The sequence below is a fragment of the Equus przewalskii genome, chromosome 28 (assembly GCF_037783145.1).
Source record: "Equus przewalskii isolate Varuska chromosome 28, EquPr2, whole genome shotgun sequence".
NCBI classification, from domain to species: Eukaryota; Metazoa; Chordata; class Mammalia; order Perissodactyla; family Equidae; genus Equus; species Equus przewalskii.
This window is the reverse complement of record NC_091858.1, coordinates 23,011,469-23,026,350: the sequence shown is the minus strand read 5'-3', so window position 1 is coordinate 23,026,350 and position 14,882 is coordinate 23,011,469. Positions and strand designations below refer to the sequence as shown.

General features: G+C 41.2%; 1 protein-coding gene across 3 annotated transcripts in view; it reads left to right on the top strand.

The window, feature by feature from the left end:
• Window positions 1-14,882, top strand: part of FAM149A (family with sequence similarity 149 member A) — a 54,788-nt gene that overhangs the window by 20,119 nt on the left and 19,787 nt on the right. The window contains exons 1-3 of one of the 3 annotated variants that reach the window (XM_008530797.2): window positions 9,133-9,573; window positions 13,619-13,729; window positions 14,020-14,158. Coding sequence is in view for 2 of the 3 variants with exons in the window: in XM_070598987.1 (XP_070455088.1) it covers window positions 13,619-13,729; window positions 14,020-14,158 (250 nt within the window). In the remaining variant the exon portion in view is untranslated. Of the gene's footprint in view, window positions 1-9,132; window positions 9,574-13,618; window positions 13,814-14,019; window positions 14,159-14,882 lie in introns of those variants that run through there. The other 2 variants (XM_070598988.1, XM_070598987.1) reach the window with 2 other exon arrangements.

Sequence of the window (14,882 nt, the reverse complement as noted above, 5' to 3'; positions counted from 1 at the left end):
ACTTTTTTGGAAAATTTGTCTATATTGATGTTGCAGTTTGGGAAATTAAACTCTCCATAGAATAAGTTGTTTTCGCTTTGAAATTCTGATGGATTCTTTTTAAAAAATATTTATAAAACAGTTTTTGGCCTGTTGGTTCTTTCTTTCACTTCCTACTGGTAAAAGTATGGTAAAATAAATGCCTAGAAGTTAGAAAAAAATATTGAGGATTAAAGAATGTTATTGAGCCTATTTATTCATTGTATTAAGTTGAAACATAAAATTTCTGTTTTTCTGGTTCAGAAAACAGTATAAAGTTGGCAATTTCTTACGATCTTACCTAATCTTTATTGTCCTTGACAGATTTCATCAGTTATTTAGAAATTGTTGGGGGGCCGGCCCTGTGGCCAGAGGTTAAATTTGCGCACTCTGCTTCAGCCTCCGGGGGTTTCACCGGTTCGGATCCTGGGTGCAGACATGGCACTGCTCGTTGGGTCGTGCTGGGGCGGTGCACCACACAGCACAACTAGTGGGACCTACAACTAGAATATACAACTGTGTACTGAGGGGCTTTGAGGAGCAAAAGAAAAAAAAAAGGATTGACAACAGTTGTTAGCTCAGGTTCCAATCTTTATAAAAAAAAGAAAAGAAATTGTTGAGTTTCTAAATAACCAACTTAGGTTTTTTAAAAATTTTGAATAATATGCTAATTCTATATCCTTCTATAATGTTATACAAACTGTAGACCTTTCTAAGTTTTTCATACTCATCATATTCAAAGTCTAATAATTTTTCCTTCCACTCTCTCTTCTCAGAGACAGCATTCCTCTAAATTTTAAAACTTTTAAATATTCTTTGCTAAATATAATGAGCTTGAGCTTCTCCATATTATGTGTAGAGGGTGTTGAGGGGTATGCCCTGCATAAAAGATTGAAGTATGGGGTTGAATGAGCTTTTTTGCCAACAGCTTAAGTTTGAATGTTGGCTCTGCCATGCCATCAGCTTCTTTGTGCCTCAGTTTACTGATCTGCAGCACAGTACCAACAATATTCCCCCCTTCAAAGAATTGCTGTGACATTTAAATGTACTAACACGTATCAAGTGCTTAAAACAGGGGCCAGGTTGTGGTAAGTATTCAAGAAATGTTGGTGAATATTGTTATAGGGCATATTTGGTATATCTATAAGCGAGGTCCATAGAACATCTTTCTGATGGAAGGAACTTCAACAGAAATCTGCAAATTAGATCTGAGATGAATCCTAGAAAGAGTAAACTTTTGAAGCCAGACTGGACAGATCTGGATAAAACTGTTTACCCTTGGTAATTTACCTCATGTTACTGACCCTTGGTTTTCCTTTTTTATAGAAAAAAGTAGTCACATTTCAGGATTGTGTTGAGGTTCAGAAGTAAGGTACGTAGGTCCCTGACCCTATTTGGTCCCTGACCTGCCCCTATTTGCCTCCCAAATTGAAAGCACTCCATCCATTGAAGATGCCAGTACCGTGACACTTTCTGTTGGCTGTGCATACTAAATATTGTTCACTGCAATAGTGGTTTCTGATCTAAACAGGATTTTACATCTGTACTGGAATGAAAATTCACTAAATCCTAAATCTTGCAAAAAACGTGCATGGTATTAAAATCCATCTGAACGTGGGTTCCAAAGGGGTAAAAGATGGAAAAGAGTGCCATCTAGTGGTTTTCTTCCAGTATTGCATGCAAGCATTTCAATCCCAAAGTGAGTCAGGTATGTAGTAGTATTTTGCTTCACGTGGGCTGTTCTTAGAAAAATTGGATGTAAAGCTCATTTTCGTTATTATTTAATGTCAGCTGTAACTTACTGTAATTTCTTTAAATCCTTTAAAAATAATGTCCTTATAAATTTCACCACCTAGGTAAAAGAGTTCTTCACATTTATGTTAAATAATATATTAATTCCATATTTTTCTTTAATTTTATATAAGCTGTGGACTTCATAGTTTACCTAGCATTTTCTAAGATTATCATACTCTTCACATAAAACATAATATTGTTTTTGGGTTTTTTTTAATTAATTTTTTTTTTTTTGAGGAAGATTAGCCCTGAGCTAACATCTGCCAATCCTCCTCTTTTTGCTGAGGAAGACTGGCCCTGAGCTAACATCCGTGCCCATCTTCCTCTGCTTTATATGTGGGACGCCTGCCACAGCATGGCTTGCCAAGCGGTGCCATGTCCGCAGCCGGGATCCGAACAGGCGAACCCAGGCCGCCCAAGCGGAGCATGCGAACTTAGCCGCTCCGCCACCGGGCCAGCCCCCAAACATAATATTGTATTGGTCTTCTTGGAAAGTAGTTACTAACTTGTAAAATATATTTAAATATGCAGAGGAGTTTAACACAAGCATTTTTTAAATAGAGTTTTTACTTTAGTGCAGTTTTAAAGTAACAGAAAAGTTACTCCCGATTTTTGACATCTTATATTATGATGGTACACTTGTCACGACTAATGAACCAACACTGATGCAGTATTAACTAAACTCCACACTTCATTCCAAGTTCACAAGTGGATTAGTCAGAGTTCCAGAGAAATAAACCAATAGGATAGTAAGTCTGTATCTACATCTATATGCATGTATTTATAGACTTATATAGACAGGGATATATTTAAAGATACAGACAGAGAAAGAGAGAGAGAGAGACAGATAGGTTTACTTTAAGGAATTGGCTCAAGTGACTCTGGAGGCTTGGTAAGTCTAAAATCTGCAGGGGGCGCCGCAGGCCAGAGACCCAGAGAAGAGCTGCCTTTCAAGTCCAAAGGCAGTCTGATGGCAGAATTCCTTCTTGCTTAAGGGAAGTCAATCTTTGTTCTCGTAAGGCCTTCAGCTGATCGGATGAGGTCCACCCACACTGTGGAGGGTAATCTCTTTCACTCAAAATCAACCGGTTTAAAATTAGCCATTACAACCACTTTTTCCCCAATGTCCTTCTTCTGTTCGAAGATCCTATCCAGGATACCATATCATGTAGAGATGAAGTGGCATTCTTGTCACATCTTCTTAAGGGGACATGCTATCATCATGACTCATCACTGAGGACGCTCACCTTGGTCACCTGGCTGAGGGAGTGCGTGTCAGGCTTTTCCCCTGTAGTTATTTTCTCCCCTTGCCATAGTGTGCTCTTTGGGATCAAGCCCACACTCAGGGATGGGGAAAGTGGGGTTTAAGCTCTACCTCCTGGATTGGGAGCATGTACATAATGCATTTAGAATTCTTCTGTGGGAGATTCAACTCTTTCCCCCCATTTATTTGTTCATTCATTTATATCAGTATGGACTCACAGATATTTATTTTTGTTCTTTCGATTATAATTCAATACCCCCTTTGTTGGAGTCCAGCTCCAACAGAGTCCAGGTTCCTGAGGGATGAATGGCGTTGGCGAAGGGAATGAGACTGCACACCAAGTTGGTGGAAGCAAGTCTGAAGTCTTTATTGTCAAGTGTGCGTTTATATATATTTTGAGGATTACATAAGTGTCTGGGATACATTTATTTTCTCCCCTGAAGTAGCTTGATTTTTCCCCATGATATCATTTTACTTCCTTAATTTATTTGGGTCGTCAGCAGTTTTTAAAGGTTATTTCCCTTATTCAGTCTTGGGAAAGAGCTGTTCTTTTCATTTTCTGGGTAAGTGCAGTTAATATTTATAGATCTCTACAGTATTCTTTGCAGGGGGCGAGACTCAGGTTATGTTGGAGGACGGAACAAGCCTTGGGGCAAATGTGAGCCAAGGTACGTTTAGACCAGGCACGTACAGGTCCCCACATCCTCTTATATAACTTCCACACTGAGACATCTGACCCTTTAACCCTCTTTCTTCGGCAGGGCCCTGGGGATGTTGAAGGAGTGTTAGTCAGAAGAGGGTCTTATCTATTACAGTGGGATTCACCTTTCCCAGCAGATTCCCCTGGGTAAGCACAAGCGTCATGAAGAGAGCCAAGGCAGCAACTACTGACAGCAGATTGAGCAAGGGGGACCCTCGGCCGTTCCTGCAGGGGTGGCTTTGCAACTCCCATGCTTCGTGTGCTCCAACTGTGTCACTGGGCTGCAGCAGTTGCAGGATGGCGTCCGGCACACCTTATTTATTTTGTTACTCACATTGTTCCAGCTTTGGCGATTCGAGGCTCTTTCGGGTTGGCTCCTGTGTCCCTTTGACAAGCCCCATTCTTTTGTGGGGTTTTTTTGAGCACTTTCTCTTTTTCTGCCACTACAAGATACTCCAAGTATGTCTTATATTTTCCCTGCCCTAGCCCCAGAATCATCCATTTCTCCAAAGAGCCCTAGTTTGCTTTTTGGAGAATGGTTTTAGAAACCAGTATCTAGGTGCTAGGTGTGTGCATTGCTACTGGGGACAGCTCTGTGGCAGAGACAGGAAATACGTGTGTATATGTGTATATTTGCAAAGCAAGGACACAGTTTTGATACACAGAAGTTTCAGTTTACATGATACTTGTGCAAAGGAAGGAATGCCTGTATTGGGTAAATATAAAAGATTCTGTGTAACCTTTATATATTATGATGCATAATAATAAAATGAACACTGGTGAATTCTTCACTCAATCTTTTAAAAAAAATTCTCAGTTTAAGTAACTCAATGTTTTAAAAGGAGGAATGTTTGAAAGGGGGAATAATTTAAGTTAAAATTTGTTATGCATCTACAGGCACTTTCCAAAAATCACCTCTAATTCACACAAGTCTACAAGGAAGATAATAATGTTAGAATTGTTTTTGACCATTTATGCTCAGAGAATTAAGTTACCAGCTCAGGATTGCATTACTAGAGCAAGGCAGAGCTGGAATTTGAAATTGGGTCAATTTTTAGGCAAGTTAAATCTTGCTGATAACGTCTGATATGTTTTTACATTACTAATAGATTTTCAGAGGGTGATCCCGTGCACAATTTCATTTCATCCTAATGAATTCTCCAAAGTAGGCTAAGGCAGGCCCTATTATCCTTATTTACAAATGATGCTAAGAAAAATATTTTTCTTTTATTAATCATATTCAAATGTAGAACGTTTTTAATTCATTTTTTTTGAAAAAAATTTCATTTGTATGGCTATATAAATTTCAATGTGTCTTCAAGGATAAACTGTCAAGATCAGTAGTTTGGTTCTGATATGCAGATAAGCATTTATCTGTGTATTGTTGATGTTCATGATTGCTACTTGGAATAAGTGTGTATTTAGAAAAGAATATATACATATAGAGAGAGAGAAGAGAATGTGTGCGTGTGTGTATATATATGTATGTATATGTATATATATCTTGCATATGTAATATGCAACTTCAGGCTTGGCTAAGAAGGATAGAGTCTTAAAATGTTTAAATGATGTTAAACATAAAAGTCAAAGGATTTTATAATCTGGAGCTACTGTCTAGCACATAGGCCACTAGCCACATGTAGTGAATGAGCAGTTGCAATGTGGCTAGTCCAAATTGAGATCTGCTGTAAGTGTAAAATGCACACTGGATTTCAAAGACAATACCAAAAAAAAGAATTTAAAATATCTCATTAATAATTTTTTATATTGGTTACATGTTGAAATGATAATATTTTTGATAGATTAAAGAAAATAAATTGTTAAAATTAATTTCACCTGTTTCTTTTAACTTTATTAATGTGGATAGTAGAAAACAAAATTATGCATGTAGCTCACATTATGTTTCTACTGGAGAGCACTGCTCTAGACCAATCCAATGAGAAGATTTTCTAACTTTAATCTTCAAGTGAGCAATATTGCTCTAGGTTTTGAAATTTAAGAGAAGAGAGAGATGAACTAAAGAAAGAACTGTCCATGATGGATAAAGAAGATGTGGTATATATATGCAATGGAATACTACTCAGCCATAAAAAAGATGAAATCTTGCCATTTGCAATAACATAGATGGATCTTGAGGGTATTATGCTAAATGAAATAAGTCAGAGCAAGAAAGTCAAATACAGTATGATCTCACTTATAAATAGAAGATAAAAACAACAACAAACAAACAAACACATAGATTCAGAGATTAGATTGGTGGGTACCAGAACGGAGGGGAGTAGGGAGCAGGGCAAAAGGGGTGATTCGCACGTGTGTGTGGGGACGGATGGTAATTCATCTTTGGGTGGTGAACATGGTGTGATCTACACAGAAATTGAAATATAATGATGTACACCTGAAATTTATATGTTATAAACCAATGTTACCTCAATAAAAAAAATAATTAATTAATTAATTAAAAACTTTCCAGTTTTCAAGAATTCATATGAAATAGAAAAGAGTCCAGACTTGCTGGGTTTGAAAATAAAACTGTTTCAACATCATAGTCTCTCTGGGCAAAACTAAGAAATGACTTCCATGCAAAGATGGAATCCTGGGCAGGGGTAAATGTGAAACCAAAGGGTCGGCTTATTAAAACCTCAGGAAGATTTAGGGGCTTAAGGCTGCTGTCCCACAGCAGCCTCACAGCTGCCCCAAGGACCTGTCCCCAAAAGAAAGGTCACTGTGGCTTATGGCTAATGGAGTGAACTCCAGTAAAATCCAAAGAAAAACACAACATTTGTATAAGAGGATTATATTGGTAGAGTGGTGGAAGTACTTCCAGCTGGGTCTAGAGGGGTCACAGACTTTTTTTCCTCCCCTCTCAACCTTTTCTGGAAGGAGGCAGGCTGAGAGCCTATTCACTGGCAAACCTTGGCCATTGAGGATGACTTCAGCGGGTGGAAGCAAGAGCCCAGAAGGGAGACCTGAGAGCTGGGAAGGAGCCAGGGAGCAGAAGTGGGTCCTAATCAAGGAACTGGAAACATGAGCCTTCTTGGGGTTCGAACAGCCGTGGACCAGTGACGGCTGTGCCTCCCACTGCCCCTCCTTTCCAACAGGAGTGTCAACTGCCCTTATCTGTCTCTGTCTCACTCTTGTCTGTTGGACATGTGGGAGGTTGTTGGCTTGTCTTTTAGTTCGTAGGTCTTCAGGTCCAGAGGAAATGCCCCCAAGGAGGAGTGTCCTCATCCTCACCTGGATGTAGTTGAGAGGATGAAATTTTAGGGGATCCTTGAGAGGCCTGAGTATACTGTGCGTGTGAGAGGAGTGTAAATAATGTGTGGCCACAAGGTGCATTCTGGCAGAGTAAAGACGTCTGCCAATTCTTTGACATTCTTCCCGTCCAGAGGTGGGTTCTATTTTCCAACCCTTTGAATCTGTGACTGCTTTGATAACAGAGCACAGTGGAAGTGACACTATGCACATTCCAGGCCAGCCTTTAATAGAGCTGACAGCTTCTGCCTTGGTTTCTTGGAGCCCTGAGCTGCCATGGAGGAATTCTGACCACCTGCTGGAGAGACTGCTTGGAAAGGTCTTAGGACCATATGGGAGAGGGGCCCAGCTGTGCCCAGCTTTCCAGCCATCCCTCTACCCCAAGGAGCTAATACATGAGTGAAGCCTTCTTGGACCCTGCAGATCAGCCCAGTGGCCAGCTGTATATCACTGAGTAACCCCAGTCAATGCCACATGGAGCCGAAGAACCACCCAGCCCAGTCCTGCTGGAATCCCTGAATTCTGTGGATTGTGAACATATCAAAAGTTCTGCTGTTTTAATCCACTAAATTTGGGGTGGTTTGTTATGTAGTAATAGAAACCTGGGAGACACACACACACACACACACACACACACGCTGATGAGTTGATGAGTGACCTTGAACATGTTACTTAAGGTCTCTGCCTTCCTTGTTTCATCAGTAAAATTGGATAACAGCATTTACCTAGCATGGGTGTTAAAAAATTAAACAAAGTAACATATATATAAAGCAACTGGCAAATATTTGGATCATAACATTTTTCTTTATTTCTTTTGTTTCCCTGTCATGGTTCCCTTTACATATATATTAGTATATATATATATTAGTATGCACACACCCCGCATACAGACACACACGAACATATACACATATATATACAAACACATATCCCCACACATACACATATGTATCAGGATTTAAAGTCTCATTCATTTTAGAATTTATAACCACTTACCATTTTAAAACTGATTATTTGTAAACGTGGTGAGGCTCCTGGTATCCTTGGTTCAAGAAATGGATTATTGTTTTGTTGTTGGCAGTGGTTTCTTATCATCAGCTTAAGGTTGTCCTTTAAAAGTCAGATTCAAAATAAATAGACTGAATTTTTCACTAATAATCCGAACAGACATGGTTTACTGTGTAAATGCGGGAAACTGAGCAGAAGGCACAGGCAGGCATGTCTGTCCGGGTTCAGGCTTAGCTGGCCTCGGATCTCAGAGGACAGTGGATATGCAGGCCAGGGTTAGAACGGGTAACCACATCCACTTTTTAAACTGTAATTATTAAAAATCTTTTAGTAGGGAAAGGCATGCCATATGTAGTGTCCATCCTTTGACACCTTGCCTGGAAAACGTATTTCATTTCCGCTAACTCATTTCTTTTAGTTTATGAAAATGGTGGCTTGGTAAGTTTGCTGTCTCACAATGACTCTGGTCCTCGTATAATTGTGACTCCAAAATTGAAATAAGCATACATGAATAAACCAAAGTGAAGTTACGCTGTCTGGTTTGTAGAGAAGTTATTGGACTGCATGAGATAAAGCATCTGTGTATTTGAAGATGGAGAGCCATGCCATGAAAGGAAATCAACCTTTGCTGCGTAATTAGACCTAGACTTCCTGTTAATCAGATTAGCAGCTGCCATTTCCCAGGTCTGAGACTTCAATGTTTTTAAACCTCTCTCTGCCTACCTCCCCCGCCCCCCCCCCCCCCCCCCGCCCCGTTTGATGGGCGAAGGCGGGCAGGTGAAATCCTGCTGTAGTTCTGGGCTCTTTCTGTTAATTAAAATTCTATGTAGAAGAATTACGGACAGCAAACACCTGTCTGGACAGACCCCGCCGCCCAGACAGACAGACCCCAGGGAAGGAGTGGAAAGACCAGACCCGCGCGCGCTGGAGGCGCAGAGAGGGCGGCAGGGCGGGTGCCAGGAGGCCCAGTGGCCTGTGGCCAAAGCTCAGGTCACGGGATTAGGAAATCTGGCTTTGGCCACAGGAAGGGGGGACTGCGTGCTTTTCCGGAGTCGGGTTCCTGGGAAGGCGGGCCGCGGTCAGAGGGCAGGGGGAGGGCAGGCAGGGCGGGGTGCCCGGCCAGCCTTGGGAAGAGGGGGTGCCTCCAAAGGGCGCGGCGGCAGGGGAGAGGCAGGGAAAGGCGTGCGCGGGGATCTGGCCCCGGCGGGGCGCGCGGATCCGGAGCGGGGAGCAGCCCGGGGTCCCCCGCGTACAGCCGCGCCCATGGGCCGCGTAGACGCGGCTGGGAGCGCCCCTGGCCGCGCCGCTGCGGGCTCGCGGGTGCCGGGCGCGCCGCGGCCGCACGCGCAGGACTAGTGGCGGGGGGCGCAGGGCTGGGCGGGCGCGGGGCCGCGGGCTCGGGGGCGCGGGGACGCGGGGCCGGCCGTCGCCTGCAAGGGACGTGCCCCGGGGGACCGCACCCGGCGGCGCCCAGGCCTCGAGGCGCCGGGCCCGGCCAGGGGGACGCGAACCCAGGCCTGGGGCTGATCGTGATTGGGTAAGTCTCGATCTGGGAAGAGAGGCGGGATGAACTTTCTGTGGTGTCGTTTTGTGCCATGCGCGTGATTTTTCCCTGCTTGCGGAGCCGGATTCCCTCCGGTCTGTTTCCTTGCGTCCATTCAGGAAATCGCTCCTGCTGACATCGTCAGACCTTCCCAGGCGAAGTTGCTCCCTTGGTCTGAGAAGCGTTCGTCGCATCTGCGATGACTTCTCCATCAGTCCCCAGAGAGGAGAAAGCCACGGGAGCTTCTTGGGTCTCCTTATGTTAAGCCGGGGCGGCGTGAGTGTCTTATGGGAGGAGCAGCTTCGTGATGGCCAGTCCACCCAGAAAACCATCCAGCATTTCAACTCATTCAGAATACAGTGTTCATTTCAGACCACCCTCTTAAGTGGAAATACAGTGTTGAAAGCTTCGATCCCTGTATAATAACTGAATTTCTGCAGGGCAAGGTGGCAGAGGTTGATGGGTTATCACAAGGCGACTTTTAAAACGTAGAAAGAGAATCGAGTCATTTTCTTGACGACTGGGCTGGAGTGACTCTCGGGGATTGGGACTCAGCCTGAACTTTGCTGCACCAACAAATTAGTGCGATATAGTGCGGTGGTTGCGCTTGTCTACCCTAAAACCTAGGTCCTGTCCCCAAATGAACAGCCTTAAATGTACCGACTAGCAGTATTTTATCATCTCTAAAATTTAAGCAGTATAGACAGGAACTAGTGCAAAAATGTTATATGTCTATGTTTTATGTAATAAAAGCTTAATAGACATTCCACAACTTTCAAGTTTTAAATATTTAAAAATATTTATAGGACACATCCCATAAGTTGTGTACTCTTCCTTAGACTATAGAGGTTACCTAGAAGTTGGTAGTTTACAGGGAATTAAAGATGTTCAATATTTTGCATGAAATAACAGTACAGTGCATGGTTAGAGAACAGAGAAACCGAAGACTCAAAACAAAACATAAAAAGAAAAGGCAAATTTTATAAATTCTATTTTACTTTGCAACGTCAGTAACTCGAGGTTCCTGGAGAGACATGCAGGTCAGGTGGCCTGGGTCCTGGGACCAGCTGCATCCCTACCTTCTTCATGACCTTGGGCAGTCATTGAGTTAATGGGCTCAAATTCTTCTGCAGAATTCTTTTGAATTTTGTGGTCAGATGTATGTTATTACACTGAACTCTGAAGTTCGAGAACTTCCACAGAAATAGACTTTAAGGAGAGGAGGCAGGGAAAAGCAGAGGAGAAAAAAGTTGGAGGAGTGATATGGTCGTAGATGGTGTTTCAAGGTATCCACTTTGTAATAATCGCCCCACCATCCCTGCATGGTCAAGACCTCCTGTCCTCAGCTACCCTGCAAAGTGAGCAGGCATGCTGATCTTGGCAAGGATGTGATGCGATGTGGAGAGAGGAATTCATTCTTCCACTTTGTAAATTTTCTTTTTAGTTTGAAAAGACTTCCTCCGCCTCCCTCAGGAAAAGGGTGCATTTTCTGGAGGAAGAAATTATTGTTCATTGAAAACAAAACAGATTGGCAAGGATCTGATTAGTGACTTCAGTTTTCAGGTTGCAGGAAAGGCAGAGGAGGAGCTAGAAGCCACAAAAGTGGCTTTTTATAGTTTTTTATTTGAGTTCATAATAGTTTATTTACATCATTGTGAAATTTCACTTGCAAATTATTTCTTGTCTGTCACCGCATAAGTGCTCCCCTTCACCCCCTGTGCCCACCCCCCGCCCCTTCCCCTGGTATCCACTGAACTGTTTTCTTTGTAAGAATTTGGAAAATATTTTTGTGTCTGGTCATGATGTAACCTTTTGTATTAAGCATGAACATTCAGAATAATTATAGACCAAACACATGTTTTTCGTTTAAGTCGTTAATTTATCTTTGCCTGTTGATTGATTCAACAAACACAGACCGTCTTTATGTGACAGGCGTTGTTTTAGGTGCTACAAATTAAAAAATTAGTAAAGTGTCAAGATCTTCACAATAAAAAGCCGAAGTACCAAAAGAGAACTATATAATCTAAAATGCTTTGGGAGGTATAAAGAAATAAGAACACAGGGTTTTCATAAAGTAACACATGGTAACAGTAACAGCACCGAGCAAGATCAACCTGGTTTATCCACTGATTACCTAGACACCTTACACACTCGATCTAATTTAAGGCTCACAACCACTGTACAAAAGAGTTAACAGGATTGGCTCTGTTCTACAGATGTGGGTTGTCACGAGTCCAGCAAACGAAAAGTGACTTCCTCAAAGCACACAGCTGTCAGTGGCAGAGCAAGATTCTAGTCCACCATTATTATTAGGTAGATTTTACAAGGAACAATGTTTTCTTCGATTCACCACCCTGAAGTTTAAAATGATTTCTCAATAACAAGCAAATTAACGCATATACCAGGATATGTTTCTTAATGTTCAAAGCAGATCTATTTGATGCAATTTTTAGTTGATTGCCTCTTTTATGTCGTATATTGAGTCATATGTAAATTATAAGTAATTGATAATTTTAAAACCAACTGCACAGGGCTGAAGATTAAGCAGTTTATTAGCATAAAAGCTTGTCCTGTGTTCTTTTCTTTGGTCTCTTTTTTAACACCTTATCTTTAGAATTACTTGGTTGTACTTAAGACATATAAGCAATAGGAGGGGAAAAAATCATATAATTCTATTATTATCTCATATAAGACATATGTAGAAGGCAGAAGTTCTTTCCAACCTCTGTTTATTGTAATCAATTTGTTGTTAAATTTCCCCTTGTTGTAGAATACTATAGGTATGTAACTAAGGGCAGAATTTATTCTCTCATATTAATATTTTTTAAAACTTCATTTACATTCAGAAATACAAATGTTGAAAATTTTAATTGAATGCAAACTTTTCTTTCTTTCTTTCTTTTTTTGCTGAGGAAGATTCACCCTGAGCTAACATCTGTTGCCAATCTTCCTCTTTTTGCTTGAGGAAGATTTGCCCTGAACTGACATCTGTACCAGTCTTCCTCTATTTTTTATGTGGGTTGCTGTCACAGTATGGCTGCTGACAAGTGGTATAGGTCTGCGCTCGGGGTTCCAAAGTCAGGCCACCAAAGTGGAGCACGCCAAACTTAATCACTAGGCCACGGGGCTGGTCCCCAATTTTTTTTTTTTAACAAATGCTAGAGTGATTCCCTGTTAGAAATATTGATAGCTGACTTTTGTTTTTCTAAATCATGACCGTATCATCAGTTAATATAAAATATAAGTTATTTGTGTGGGAAAATGTGATTTCTATAAAAGAGTACAAGTTGTTTACTGTTAAACCTGAGGAAGATATTTTTGACTAGAGGGATGTAAATGTTTTAAGAGGTTCATTGAAAGGGCATTTTAATGATTAACACTAACTGTGCTGCACCAGTAACATTTAATACCTTATTTAAATCAAGATTTCTTCTGTTTTAGTTTTCCATTAATTTTGATATTTTAAAACTCTGTACAAATCAGGCTATACCCCAAACGGCAACACCAAACTAAAGTGAATTATTGTTTGTGTGTTTCAATCATTTCTTTTATTTATGTGTTTAGTGAGTCAGAAGAATTTGATGTATTTCAGAATTAGCATAGAATTATTGACTTTTCCCTGGAAGGCTGGTTGCCTTTTGCAAGCCTAAGAGACGAGTGGGACCTGGAGTCCAGCTCATGTTTTCCTTGCCGAGTCTTGGGATGAGGCTGTGTCTGTCCAGAGTTTGGACAAAGTTTTACCAATCTGGCTAAGTCACAAAAAGTTGTTTGTTTTTTTCCAGTTTATGCAAAGGTGCATGTAGGTTAATAGCAACTTTGAGTCTAAGGAAAATAAAAATGGTAAGGTCCTAGGCCTCAATTTCTTGAGGATTTGTGGTGTGTGCACATGTGTGTGTGTGTACAGGCACACATATGTGTTTAGGGAGACACTGCAGGAGGAGATGAGCAACTTTATACAAAGGGAAATTTGGAAAGTCTTAATGAATAAAGGCATATTATTACATTAGAGATACTGTTCATATCTGATTGTATTTTTCAGGAAAGGACTGTCAGAAGGATCTGGAAAGCACAGTTTTGCTGTGAAAAGCAAAGATTCTCTGCCTACACGTTTTACAAGAAATGTGCAGAAAGCCATTGATAAATATACCTGGTGAGAATTAACCTGTGAAATGCTTCTGCTTTAAAATCAGAGGATGCCTGTAAGGGAGATGGGAAGCAAAGTCAGTGATTGGCTGTGAGTTTCTAGCAGGGAAAAAGCAGTTTTATATTTAGCTTAGTGAAATGTTACACTGCATAAATATTTTAAAATCTGTGTACTGTGAAACTGACAAATCTATTTAAAGAAAGAAAGAGGAAGTCAGCTCAGAGAAGTAAAGCTGCTTGCCAGTATAGCCCCTTCCCTGGGAATGTTATTTATCTTACTCACGTTTGTTCCTGCAGTGACTCCCTGCCATTGTTTTCATCCAGTGGAAGTACCTCTCGCCCAGAAGCCCACAGCTCTTGGTCTGAGTCTGAGACACAGAGTTCTACCACTGGCCTATCTACCGAGCGGAGTTCCATTTACTCTTGGAGAGATGATGTATGTCTCAGAATATTTTGGATAATCCTATGATTCCAATTTATAATGAAGGATTGCTTTCTTACTTTTAAAAAAAAAATCTTTTTTCCTAATTTTAAAGTCATTACCTAATACACACATGTATATACATACATATCAAAGTATTTACATGGCACATGTAAAGACTTAAAAATACAGAAAATATGAGGAAAAAAAAAATCACTCATGGGGCCAGCCCAGTGGTGCAGTGGTTAAGTGCGCACGTTCCACTTCAGCCACCCAGGGTTCCCCAGTTCGGATCCCAGGTGTGGACATGGCACCGCTTGGCAAAAGCCATGCTGTGGTAGGCGTCCCACATATAAAGTAGAGGAAGATGGGCATGGGTGTTAGCTCAGGGCCAGTCTTCCTCAGCGAAAGAGGAGGATTGGCAGCAGTTAGCTCAGGGCTAATCTTCCTAAAAAGAAAAAAAAAAAATCACTCATAATCTCATAACGTAGAGTCTTAAATATTGATAGTTTTGTTTTTTCCAATCCTCCCCCTCTGTATGTTATATATCATATCCGTGGCTAGAAATTCAGGATGGACTCTGACAATTAGGAACTTGAATAAGAGAAAAACTGGGAACGTAAAAATTGTAAAAAATCACCATGATTAGGGCCAGCCCCAGTGGCCTGGTGGTTAAGTTCTTCTCACTTCACTTCAGCAATCTGGGCCAGGTTTCCTGGCACTGACCTACACCACTTGT